General features: G+C 35.3%; 1 protein-coding gene across 6 annotated transcripts in view; it reads right to left on the reverse strand.

Moving 5' to 3' along the window:
* The window catches only part of CEP162 (centrosomal protein 162), a 41,825-nt gene that overhangs the window by 11,473 nt on the left and 16,664 nt on the right, over positions 1 to 13,688 (reverse strand). For all 6 annotated transcript variants that reach the window (XM_034408919.3, XM_034408918.3, XM_087882543.1 and 3 more), the window contains 10 exons: positions 12,881 to 13,000; positions 11,591 to 11,776; positions 8,896 to 8,977; positions 6,755 to 7,022; positions 5,796 to 6,051; positions 5,075 to 5,211; positions 3,592 to 3,816; positions 2,065 to 2,202; positions 994 to 1,106; positions 24 to 129 (listed from right to left, as the gene is read on the reverse strand). In XM_034408919.3, the coding sequence (XP_034264810.2) occupies positions 24 to 129; positions 994 to 1,106; positions 2,065 to 2,202; positions 3,592 to 3,816; positions 5,075 to 5,211; positions 5,796 to 6,051; positions 6,755 to 7,022; positions 8,896 to 8,977; positions 11,591 to 11,776; positions 12,881 to 13,000 (1,631 nt within the window). The remainder of the gene's footprint in view (positions 1 to 23; positions 130 to 993; positions 1,107 to 2,064; positions 2,203 to 3,591; positions 3,817 to 5,074; positions 5,212 to 5,795; positions 6,052 to 6,754; positions 7,023 to 8,895; positions 8,978 to 11,590; positions 11,777 to 12,880; positions 13,001 to 13,688) is intronic.

Consider the following 13,688-nt stretch of genomic DNA (forward strand, 5'->3'; position numbering starts at 1 on the left):
AAAGAAATTGCAAAAAGACCTACCTTGGCTGCTCGAAGTTCTGAAATCAAGTCTGTGAAATTCTGATTCCCAGATGGTTTATCATTCTGTACCCCATGTGGTAAAACATTATTTTTTTCCAGCTTCTCCCTATTTTAAATTTAAAAAATATCACTTTTGTAGTTTTATATTTAAGCTAGAAAGTGTCTTTATTTTGGATATGTCCTGCAAATGAATCTAACTTTTACACCGTGTTTCCCTGAAAATAAGACCCTGTCTTATATTTTTTTGAATCCTGAAATAAGCGCTTGGCCTTATTGCCATGCGCTCAAAAGCCCAATTGGGCTTATTATCAGGGGATGTATTATTTTAGGGGGAAACAGGGTACGTATATGCATATTCCATTGCTGACTTCTTTGTTTATTGCAAATGACAAGAATATCTCAGAATAATTTAGATGGTACTACTTCTGAGCAGAATAAGGTTTTTTAATTTCTATACTGGGATTTCTTGAATAACTTCCTTTTTGAAGTTATTCAATTTGAATAGCAAGATGATGATGAGATTCAGAACTTTATAGTAGGTGGCTAATTTACAAACTTAATAAGAAATCTGTCCTAACCCAAGCTACTTCTCTAAAATGGCTTCTCTTCTGCAAAACCTTTTCAAAAGTACTAAGTTAAAAAAGGCACATCTATTAATATAATTCTACCCACTTTGTACAGTTTAGAAATGAGGCAATACTTGAAAGGCAACTCTTACCTAACTACCACCCAATATTAGAATGCCTAATTAAAGCCACTGATTTTGGTGGGAATGGCTACAACTGAATTGCTAGCTAAAAATCAATTAGACAAAACACAATTATAATCATGTTTATTTGGAAATTAGTCCTACTTATGTTCAAAAGGAATTATATATCCAGATAAATGACACATTCCTCTGTTTACTTTACCTCAGAAATAATTTATGCAAACGTATCATACATTTTGCCATACATTTGAATAAACTCACTGTAAAGCTGCTAATTGAGTCATCAAACGTTGATTTTCTTTAAACATAATTTCCTCATTTGTCTTGTTATTTAGTTGAAGCTCCTTAACTTGCTTATATAATTTTTCATTCTCCTTAATTAAAAAAAGAACAATTAACTTAGTTACTACAGGTTTATGTGAAAAGATGTGCATCGCTATCTGTAGTTTCTAATTCCCAAACCAGTAGTAGTTTGTTACATAAAAGTATTGTTGACAGATCTCATCCAACATTCTCTCTGGCTCAGAAAATAAAGCTGCTGCCCAATGCTCAATTTCATGAATCAATAACGAAACTCCAGGAACCTTATTTCTGAATAAATGTGCAAATTTAAAAAAGCTGTCTTTAAAACAATTCAAATCGAACAATATCTTGTTACTTTATGGGACACAAGTGAAATATTTCAGGATTAGAATGGGAACCTATTAAATGAATAATGTTGTATGGGTAGCAGCACAGAAGCTATGGACTACTGCATTTAATTAAATACAGCTAGATTAAAGTGCTACACTGCATTGACATTTTGGTGTGTGTATCATTTGTAGTTTTAAAGTGGTTGTATGTTAAATTATATTACATAAAATGATAAAATTTGGGAGGAGGATGTGGCAAAACTAGTCCTTAAGTCTTGTTTCAAATGTTGCTTCAATGAAAGAACATGTATTGATTGAGCCGGAAGCTTAATCTCTGCTCAACGAGAGGATTATCAACAGAGTAGGATGACCAGAACCAGTTACAGTCAAAAATTGGCAGCAGGATATACTTATTTCCTGATACAAATTATGTAAATATTGTCTTCATCTATGAGATTATGACATGAAGAAATTTACTAATAATTTGCAGGGAGAAAAGCTGATTATAAATCTAACAAATGACAAACAAATAAATAAAGTAAGGCTTCAAACTGAATTTTCAAAAAATAAGTTATTTTGCTTCTAATTTCTTCCACTTCTTGTTTTGCCAAGACAACTACTGCTGAAATCAGAACTGCTGTCTAACACATTTGGTACGCAGGACAAAAAGCCCAGAGTCACAATATTGCACGATCTTTACCTGTTGGTATCCTTGGAGAAGAATCTCTTGATTCTGGATTTCTTTTTGGATTTCTTTCAACATTTCTTCATCGTTCAGATTTTTCTCACGAATACTTGACCACATTGTTCCTCTTTTTAGGTCTTTTATATTATTTAGCTATGAAGAAAATGCCTAAGCATTAAGCGCATCTTATAAAAATGCTAATAATATGTGGTATCTAGGCAATCACATCTCCAGTGTTTTGGTTGAACATTAGGGTACATGCACAACAATTTCTTAGGATCTAAATGCCATCTATAAAACATTTTATAAAAATTTTCCCTCAAATTCTGCGACTGTGTAAATTTAACATTCTGAACCCATATTTTTTCCCATGTTTCCAACATCACTGGTTCTGCAAAATTTTGTGCCCACTTTATCATGCAATCTTTAACCAATTCAGTTTCTGAATCCCTTTCTAACAAAACATTATAAACCCTTTTAATATACATTATTATCATGTGTGGTGGACTTGTAAGAAAGTGAAGGCTTTTTGGATAAAAATTTGGTGGGTTATGCAGAATGTTTTGAAGAAAAAAATTCAGTTTTCTCCACAATTGTTTTTATTGGGTATAGTTAAGGGTTTTACATTGGGTGAAACAAAGTTGATATTGTATATGATAACAGCAGCGAGATTACTGATAGGTCAATATTGGAAAAATGAAGCTATGCCTACTATTGATGAATGGACTTTGAAGATGGCCAGCTTTGCAGAGATGGCGAAGATTTCAGCATATTTAAAAGATCGCTCACAAGAGACTTATGTATGGGAGTGGAAAAAGTGGATAGATTATGTGCAGAATAAATATCAAACTAGGAAATATCAGATAGCTTTTATATAGAGATAGAATAATTGAATTTTGTGAAGATGTGAAAAATATACAGGGGGTGGAGGGGTTCAAGTTTTATAAAAAGGGGATTTTGATTTGGATTATATTATGTGGAAGTCCGGGGGGGGAGGGGTGGGCTAGGGGGGACTAGGGAGGTCAGCGAGGGTTGGGGGGGGGATTGGGGAGAAAATGTAATTGTAAAACTTTTTCAATAAAAAAAAATGCTAAGAAAAAAGAATAATTTTATGTGTAAACTGAATATGTATATAATTGAGAGAATATAGATGTCATTATTCAAGTAAATAACATTCATTTATTGAAATGTTATATTACCTGAAAATCATATCTATATTCTACTTTTCCACCAAGTAGTTGATGTGTTGGATATGGATTTATCTGGTTTTATAAAAGTGTTCCATATTTCTGTAATTATTAGGAATTGAATAGTAGTTTTTTTCTTGTTTAGTAATATACATTTCAATACATATAACTGGGTAAGAGTAGAAAGACAATTTTGCATAGTTGAGTTGCATCTCCAAAAATATGAGTAAGGTGGGTAGTTTCATGGACATTTTTATCAAATGTTAAGATAAATGTTGTTTTAGTGGAATATACCAAACGTGATGCTATTTATTAAGGAGAATATAAAGAATATAAAAAGAATATAAGATGGTACCTGTGTTTGAAGAACATAATTTTCTTGGCTTAACTGAGACAGCTCTTTATCTTGCTGCACTTTCCTTTCCAGAATCTTTGCCTCCATTTCCTTCTCTCTTTGAAGGGAGGTGGTTTTCAGATGTTCAATCAAAGTATTGGCTTCAGTCAATTTTTCCTCTGCTTCCTGTGCTCTTTTTAGTAAATAAAGCTCTCTTTCACTATGAAAGGAGGAAATTGGGGCTACCTGATGACACACAGGAAACACATACAATATGGAACGCAGAATCAAATTCAATTGCTAATTTTATTTTCAGTTTTTTAAAAATATAAAAATGAAACGTTTAATGTTTTCTAAGCCTGTTCCAGTATGCAAAATATTTCAATACTGTAGAGAGGAATTAAAACTCTGCTGTTCATTAGGAAAATGCATCATTTTAGCACAGAAGCAAATTAATTCAAGTACATGAAATATAGAGAAATAAGTGCTATGCTCGAGAAAGCATTTGAGTGCATCCACATTTATTTTAATTAAAATGAATAAGTACAAAAATGGGAAAATACAAGAGCTGGCCTAAGCTCCCTGAAGCAAAGATGGAGAATCTATTATTCCTCCAGCAATTTGTACAACCCCCAGAATTTTCAGCAATAATCACAATGGTTTAGGCTGCTGGGAATTGTAATTCAACATTTCCCAAAGCTGTTTTATAAAAATAAGGATATAAATGAGACAAACAATATTATTATACTGTATCTCTTTTTCAGACAAGCCTCCTATGTTGGAATTCCAATCTATCCCATTTGCAAGAAGGATCATGTACAAAATGAGACTTCCCCTCCTCCTGCTGCCTTCTGTATCACCTCACATCCTGTCTCTGCACCCAAAATAAGGTATTGAGTAAACTGAGGGACTGCAGATTGAGGAAAGTCAAAATTACTTTTTCGCCTTTCCTTGAATTTATGAGTTCTATTAATGGAATCCAACTCACGTATTATAAATCCAATGATAGGTAGTTGTCTATGGTAGCACAAGGATTATTTAAAACAAAAAAGAAATATGTACTTTTTGTGCTACGGTTTGGGCTCACTATATATAAGCATAATGCCAAACTGGGTGTTCATTTCCCTTTCACACATCTGAGGAGAGTATACAGGTAGTCCTCATTTAGCGACTACAATTGGAATCAGCAACTCAGTCAGTAAGCCAAGTGGTCGCTGAGTGAAACGGCAAAGGTGCTTACTATCTTACTTCATCTTTCTTTTGCTTTACAAAAAGTAAACTCTTGCTTTACAGTGAAGGTTGTAAAAACGAAGCTTGGTAGTAAAGTTACTTCTTTATCACCGTGGTAACTGAAAACAGTTGCTCAACGAGGACAAGCTGTGTGTGAGTGACATTAAGAATACTTTGAACAAAGAACCTTCCTCATATTCTGCATTTTCATTTCTCAAACATTCTCCTTTTTAAAAAAACATACCCGTTGAAGAATAGTGGTTGTATCACTAACCTTGTAGCCCTGGCTGTCATTTTCTTTAGGCTCTGGTGAACATTCACCTGGAGATGGTTGTCCAGGATCAGTAGAATCATTTCTTTTGGGGAAGAGTGAATGGGGTTTTGTCTGAGTTACATTAGTCACTGGTGTGCCTTTGAAAGGAAAACAATCAATTACAGGTAGTCTTCGATTTACAACAGTTCATTTAGTGTCCATTCAAAGTTACAACGGCACTGAGAAAAGTGACTTATGACCATTTTTCACTTACAATCTTTGTAACATCCCCATGGTCATGTGATCAAAATTCAGATGCTTCATACTTATGACCGTTGCAGTGTCCCAGTGTCACGTGATCCCTTTCTGTGATCTTCAGACAAGCAAAGTCCATGGGGAAACCAGATTCACTTAACAACTGTGTTACCAGCTTATCAACTTCAGTGATTCACTTAACAACTGTGGCAGGAAAGGTCGTAAAATGGGGCAAAACTCACTTAACAAATTTCAATTCAGAACAGAAATTGTGTGGTCATAAGTTGAGGACTACCTGTATGTCTTTTTTTAAAAAATTGCAATAAGGACTATATAATTTTTTATATAGATACCTTATATTTCTTGGAATAATTATTATATGCCAAAAAATCAGTTATCCTGACTTTTAATAGTTTTAAAAAATATATTATCATATTATATCATATCATATCATATTATATCAATTTTAAATGTTTTATAAATATACCTTTCTGCTTTGGAGGAGATTTGACTTTCAGAAGTGGATTTTTGTTGCTTTCCTTCAATGTCTTCTCGTTAACTGTAGGAAAGTGCTTCAACGAAGAATTGGGTTTTCCATACCCAGAGCTTCTAACAGAACTATGTGATCCAGCCAAATGTTTCTTTCTATGAATAGTCATTGTGTTTTTACTACTCTTATACATTACTTGTTTATTTGGTACTAAATTTGGATTTTCTTTATTCCAGGTGTTGGGTTGATGCACCTGTAAACAACACATACATGTATGTTATTGACTAGTTTGGTTTCAGAATGTAAAATAAAGGCTCAATATTTAAAATAAGGTTATGCAATCACTGAATTATACTTCTATAGAAAAGCAAGATAAACTTCTACCAAATAAATTCTATCAAAATTATATTAGTTTGATTATATCCCAAATAAACAACTCAAACATCATATATAAAATTAACTCAAAGATTTAGAACAGAACTGTTCTGTTCTGTTCTGTTCTATTCTAGTCTCATGGAAAGAAGTAGACACTCAGCTGCCTAAGCAGTAACCTAATCATAGTGGTCAACAGGTGTATCTTAAAAAGTCATATTTCACAATCCTGGAAATCAGTTGTTTCAAGAAAAATGAAGAAAGTGGGAGATAAGTAGGAGATAGGGAGTATAGGTTGGAAGAATAGGATCAGAGTTTCAACCATCAAACCTCTCAGCAGCTGTACCCATGTATTAAACTCTGTTACCAAGCTGGATCTTTTTGAGTCCTCACTGATGGCTTCTTATTGACAGGCAAACTTATTTTTTAATTTTGGGATTATGAAATAGATTTGTCCTGCTGACGATTGGTTCCTTTTTTTGAAAGGTTACCTTTTGCTTAATGGCTTATTTTGGACTGGCTATAGCTATAGAAAAATAAAACTCTTCTTTGTGGTTTAAGTATGACAAGGAAAAGCTGCTCACCTGTCCAGATTTCCTCTCATGATAGAGTGTTGAACAATTTGAGAGAGTGCTTAATTTCATAACACCATGTTTAATTTTATTGGCTAATTTCTCCTTGATAACTTTCAGATGAGGACTATCTTTGCTACTTTCATTTGAAACTTCTAAAACTGAAGTATTTTCTTGTTCGCCAGGATGATTTAAAAGACAGCCAATGTTTTGGGATTCCACGGCTTCATCAGACAGCTTCATTAATCCATCTGTGTGATCTTGTGTGACTTTCACAGAACTATGAGATGGAAGGGAAAGAAAGCCATGTATGAATAGGTCTGTTGTTTCCATTAATAATAGCTTAGTGAAAAACAATATGGACATTTGATACTGAATTGCACACTAGTTTTATATAATTGTTCACAAACTGCAGTAAAACAATTACCTGATCCTGCAGGACAGGACTAAGCAATAATAGCACTAACAACAGATCACTTAGTAGCAGTTATAAAGAAGTATCTCATATTTGACCAGGTAAAGCAAAAATGTTGTTTCCCATACACTCAAAAACTCCTTGACTATGTAAAAAAAAAACTATACCCAATACAGTAAAAATGAACCCTACTTTTACTTTTTTACTTTTATATATTAGCATACAACAAACTAGAAAAATAAAAAAACACTCATAAAAATATTCTGTCTCCTGCAGCGGACACAAAAAATTAGTAAACTAAGTTGTCTGACCACTTTATGAAGGCGGAAGGGATAAAATCTAATCAGATGTAGCTTTATGATTTCATGGGCCTGCACTATTGAGATAAATTCACACCTTTGAAACTCAGTCAAGGTTTGCCTTCTCAGTATGGGGATCTTGCTTGGGGGGATTCTTTCCCATGAATACCTCAAGTCTTCTATTTTACAGGTAGTCCTCAACTTACAACCATTTGTTTAATGACCATCCGAAGTTATAACGGCATTGAAAAAAGTGACAGGACTGTTTTTTATACTTATGACCATTGCAGTATTCCATGGTCACGTGATCAAAATTTGGACCTGTTATGATTCTCCCGGATGCATCCCCAGATGCTAGTTCAGAGGAAGATGAGCTGGCAACCGAGGGCTACGAGCCAGGAGCATAGGGGCTAAGCACAGGAGCAACCAGATGAGCAGCCAGCTGAGCTAGAGACAGGAGAGGCTCAGCTGCAGCTGGGAAGCCCAGAGGCATTAAGTGGAGAGGGCACAAAGCTGCAGCTAGTCAGTGGAAATAAAGAACTACCTCCTCCTCCAGATCCGGGAGCATGTAGGGCTGAGAGGAGGCAGGGACAAAGGTCAGCCATGCTACTCGTGAGGAGGTAGCCTCATCCCTCTTGGTGAACTGCTGGAAATGACGTTTTCCTTTTCTTGCTGTGTGTTCTTGCCCTGAACTTTGAATCGTGTCTCTTCAGCTGTGGCCTTGCTCTGCCTTGCCTCGTGGTCTTGCCTTTGCCCTGTGGATTTGCCTTTGTCTTGCCTTGCCTTTTCCTATGGACTTGTCTTGTCTTGTGGATTGGCCTTTGCCGTGCAGACTTGCCTTTGTCTTGAAACAGGCTCGGAAGCCTTAATAAAGATTCCTTACACCCGTGGTGTGTGTGTGTGTGTGTCTCTGTGAGAGCAGGAAGCAACTGGCCTGTATTTATGATGGTTGCAGTGTCCTGGGGTCATGTGATCATCTTTTGCAACTTCGGATAAGCAAAGTCAATGGGGAAGCCAAATTCACTTGATAACCGTGCTACTAAACAACTGCAATTATTCACCTCACAATTCTGGCAAGAAAGGTTGTGGTAAATGGAGCAAAATTCACTTAACTGCCTTGCTTAGCAATGGAAATTTGGGGCTCAATTGTGGTCATAAATCAAGGACTACCTATACTTAATTCTGCCAGCTACAGGACTGAACAAACAGATACCATTTTAAGGTTGAAAGCTTTCATCTTAAATTCTTCACTCCAATTATTGACTAAATAGATGTTAGCAGCAAAGATATATTTAAATCTTAGGAATAATATACTCAAGGAGCAAATGATATCCTACTAACACTACAGTAGTAATAGCTTCATTTTAAAAAAGGGTTAAAGAAAAAAAAATCCATGAAAAATTTCATTGGCTATGTCATGCATTTTCCAGAATGAATACCTAATAGGCTCCAGTTCAAATCCCCTGACAAAAGATAAATCTGCTCTGATAGGTTTCATCAGTTCTTCTATAGTGGGCAAATCTAGATAGAAGGAAAACAACACACTTGTTATTACTTCTGTAGCAAAAGTATTTTCAAATAAAATGTGAATGAAATTTCATTTTTTGGTCAGAAATTACTACAAGATTGGCATAAACAATACCTGGTTATATTGGGACTGGCTTGTTTTGTCCATCTTATTACATTTTACAGTGATTGATGCAGTGTATTAATCCCTGATTTTAAACTGTTTTGAATAGCTTTGGTTTTACATTTTATTGTACATTTCTAGGAGACATTGGCTATCTACAGAATAGGGATAGTAAACTAAACTAAACTAAACTAAACTAAACTAAACTAAACTAAACTAAACTAAACTAAACTAAACTAAACTAAACTAAACGCAAGCATTACTTTCAGCTTTTCTTCTCTGAGGTAATTTGTGACCTAATTACAACCTACTGAAGCTTTATTTTTTTATAACCATAGTTTACTTCAATCTTTAATATATTTATTTTCTATAGCAGCCTTCCTATCCTTTACTATTTTGCAAAGCCCAAATACTAGGCATGAAACAGTGAGATCAAATTTCAGCCACAGAGTATATTGGGTGATTTAGGGCAATTGTTACTTCTGCGCCCAAGCTTCCTCATAACTGTGAGAATACAATTATAGCTTTCAAAAGTGTCATCTTGTGCTCCTGGAGGAAAAGAGGGATAGAAACTTAATAAATAATAACAAATTTGAGGTAATTCTCTGAAGTATGACTTTATAGAGATTACTGATTTAGTGATTTGGTTAGTAAAAAATGCTGCTGAATTAGACTGAAATTATATATTTAATTAACTATAATATGCAATAGGTTAGCAATCATATCATAATATTTTTTATTCAGGGTCTTATAGCAATAGCATTTAGACTTACATACCGCTTCACAGTGCTTTACAGCCCTCTCTAAGCAGTTTACAGAATCAGCATATTGCCCCCAACAATCTGGGTCCTCATTTTACCCACCTCGGAAGGATAGAAGGCTGAGTCAACCTTGAGTCAATCAGGATCGAACTCCTGGAGTGAGCAGTGAGTTAGCCTGCAATACTGCATTCTGACCACTGTGCCACCACAGCTCTTACAGTGATATATCTTATTTTTCCTACAGTAACAACCTTGCATGATAAGTTGAGCTGAGAAAGAATGACTGGTCATAAATCATATAGTGAGTTTCTGTACATCAAAGTCCAGGTTTCAACACTTTAACCGCTATAGCACATTAGCTCTATATTGTTAGTTCTATTTAAGAGATCAACCAAATATATAAGTAGCAAAATTTATTGGAATGCTAGGCCAATATCAAATCACAATAACCGAGCTGCCGTTGCTGCCACCGAGAGATCATACATTTGCTGGCTAACTAAGGAATTACTCATTTTGTTGGATGTCAAATAAATAAAATCCCAAAAGCTGAGGAAAGAACTCACAATAATCAGATAGTCAATTAGGATAAGCGATCAAGATATAAAATGTAGCTTTCGATATATTTCCTTGGATGCCTAAACTGTGCTTCTAAAGCGTTTCCATATGCTAGAAAACTACACCACCAATTATGCTGGTCTGCATTACAGTATACATCTGTTTAACTGACTTCTAGACTGTTAAAAGTGACTACTAAAGATGGAAGGGCATGAATGAATTGCCAGTGTTCTGTTTTTTTTCAATTTCTTGAACTTATTTATATAGATGTAATTTTCTTACCAACAGACTAGTAGTACATCCTTTGATATATTTCATTAAAAAAAAACCTAAAGGAAAACATTTAGTTTTTTAAATTTCATGGTCAAATTTGTAAAATGTTTTGCATTCTACAAATAGAACATGTTTCTTCTTTGAGAAGTTTCATGAAAGAGATTTCATGAAAGACTTTTATTCCATGAAAGAAAGAATCTGCACACTGGTTAGAATATAAGAAAATGAATTGCTCATCCTATTCACAGAGACCTTAAAAGGGTGGGGAAACCCCATAATATTGGCTTTGGGCATAAATAATGAGCTACGGTGGCACAGTGGTTAGAGTGCAGTACAGCAGGCTACTTCTGCTGCCTGCCTGCAATTTGGCAGTTCAAATCTCACCAGGTTCAAGGTTGGCTCAGCCTTCCATCCTTCTGAGGAGGGTAAAACGAGGACCCAGATTGTTGGGTGCAATAAACTGACCCTCTAAACTGCTTAGAGAGGATTGTAAAGCTATGTAAAGCGATATATAAATCTAAGTGCTATTGCTATTGCTACACTCACAGGAGTCAGACTCAATGACACAAATCTCTTTCCCATAAAATAATTGCCTACCCTTCTTTCTAGAAGAATGATAGTCTGATAGGAAAGAGTCATGTAATTAACTTCATTAGCACATTTTTTGAAATCAGTGACATGATACAGTCACGCGGGATCACAATTCACAGAGGTGGGTTCAGCATTTTCTCAAGTGCAAACAATGATGTCATCAGAGATAAAGCAGAAGAAGCAATAGCAATGGACACTTTAATATTATTATGGAAGGAGCTATTTATATCTTCTTTGGAGGGGGACCATGATTGAGAACACAGTCCAGCAATCGGAGTATGTTTTATTTCAGTGCAAACAATCTTGGGAAGTAGTAGAATTTACCAGAATTAGTAATGGAAGTATTTTGGGGGCAGCTTTCTTTATTTTGTGAAGTGTCATTGACTAAGCTCTCTTCCACTTCCATTTTTTCATCGTTCTGTTCATCTGTAGTTCCTAAAGACTGTTCAACGTGACGGTAAGCTTGCTGCAAGGCTTCAATGTCGCTGTTTGTTTGCCCAGTGGAAATACCTGAAAGGAGAAAAATTAAATGTTTCCAGATGCGGCAGGCTGAAAATAAAATATTCATGAGGAACAAATCAGTAAAATAATAGCACTAGTAACCTGGTGTGACATAAGCAAAATTCCAATGTCATATAGGGCCAAAGCTTGATCAGGCAACAACAGGACTTTTAACCCTTTGCAGGCACTCAATTCAGCTCAGGATTTTTCAGGCTCAGAGCAGATTTTATGAGTGAACAAAGGGAAAGGAAAGGAAAGGGAGTTTTGTCTGTGGCGATAGGCTATTAGACCCTTTCATTGCAATCCAATATATGTTTTTATTTATATAGCATCTTCCGCTGAGATTCAAATACAAATATATCTGGAGATGAGTTTCATCAAGTTCAACAGGATTATTTCCAATAAATACACTTAGGATCGAATTGTAATTGTGTCAGATCGTAACAGCAGATTCTAACCAACCAGTAAGCACTAATGTAAAAAAAAAAGTAGATTATATCTACAGACAGTACTATAACTTAAATTCAGTAGCTACTAAGACCAAAGAACAGAAAAATAGCATTCCGTGCTTTTTCTTGCATTTTCCTTCATCTCAAAGCTAGATTCAGCATATAGGGCTGGAGGTAGTCTATTTGATCATGTGGAAAAAAACAACACAGTATCTAAGCTACAGTTGCATACTTTAAGGCCCTTTGATTTTAAATACTGGATTTTCTGCCACTGAAATCAATGGAAAGTCAGTGGGAAGTTTTGTTTTGTTTAGATGGATACTTACACGACCAAACAGTAATTTTAATGAATCCAAATGGAATAAGACAGACTGCTCTTGCCTCACATCAGTTTAGAGCAGGGATGCCCCGTTTTGGCCGGCAGGGTGCTGCAGGAGGCTGTCCAGGCTGAAAACAGGGCGCGGGAGGGCCATGTGCCCCCCCTGTACCCCAGTTTGGCTGCCAGAGGCACCACGGACAGGTTCTTTGTTATTTCCAGGCCAGCCCCTTGGGCCAGATTTAAGCACCCTGTGGGCAGGATCCGGCTGCAGGCCTTGAGTTTGACAGCCCCGGTTTAGAGCATGATCAATAGAAGGAATAATTAACAAACAAAAAGTAGCCTTACCTGTTCCAGTCATTTCTTCTGCAGTAGTTTCTTGAGCTATATGTTGTTCTACCACAGCTGCATCTTGCTGCTCATTGGCTTTTGGAGTTTCTAAAACTGACTCCTGGGAATCCAAAAGAACTACAAAGGAAGAAGAATTGTATCTTCTCTACATTAGTGTAGATGAAGAAAAGGTAATGCCAATCTTACACTTAACCTGCAACACTGGAGTGGACAACATGCAGTAAAGTTTAATATGTAGACATTCTAAAAATTGTTTAGATAAGAAACTTTAAGATAACAGTAAATATTTAATAAATATATTAAAATATAAAAGGCTTTAAATAAGAAAATGAAAAAGATGTAAAATTATGTATAAAATGTTAAATCATTCACAATCATAAATTATTTGCAACAAAATGTTAAAGTACAAATCACGGTTCTTGCTTATGCAACAACCGGATTTAATCATGTCTCATGCTTGCAGATGGTTGGGGAAAAGACTGCAATATTAAGTATTCTAATTAGGCAGAAAGCTGTGTCACTCAGTGGGACTTCTTTTAAGTAATCATATATACAAAGGGACAGCACTTTTCCCCAGTTAGTAGTATGCTTTTCTTTATAGAGAGACTGATGGGTACTATCCTGAAGCTTGCCTCTAATTTTAAAGTATGCAGTTCCAATATATACTCATACATTTTTAATATTTTAAACTTTATATTATTTCCAAAATAGAAAAATGTTGATGTCAATTGTTCACTGACATTGCCATTTTTATTTTTGATCAGTCTTTGAAAATGACTTCTAGACAAAGTTAGTTGTATAACAC

This window comes from Pantherophis guttatus, chromosome 1 (assembly GCF_059756535.1).
Source record: "Pantherophis guttatus breed Tessera chromosome 1, ASM5975653v1, whole genome shotgun sequence".
Classification (NCBI taxonomy): Eukaryota; Metazoa; Chordata; class Lepidosauria; order Squamata; family Colubridae; genus Pantherophis; species Pantherophis guttatus.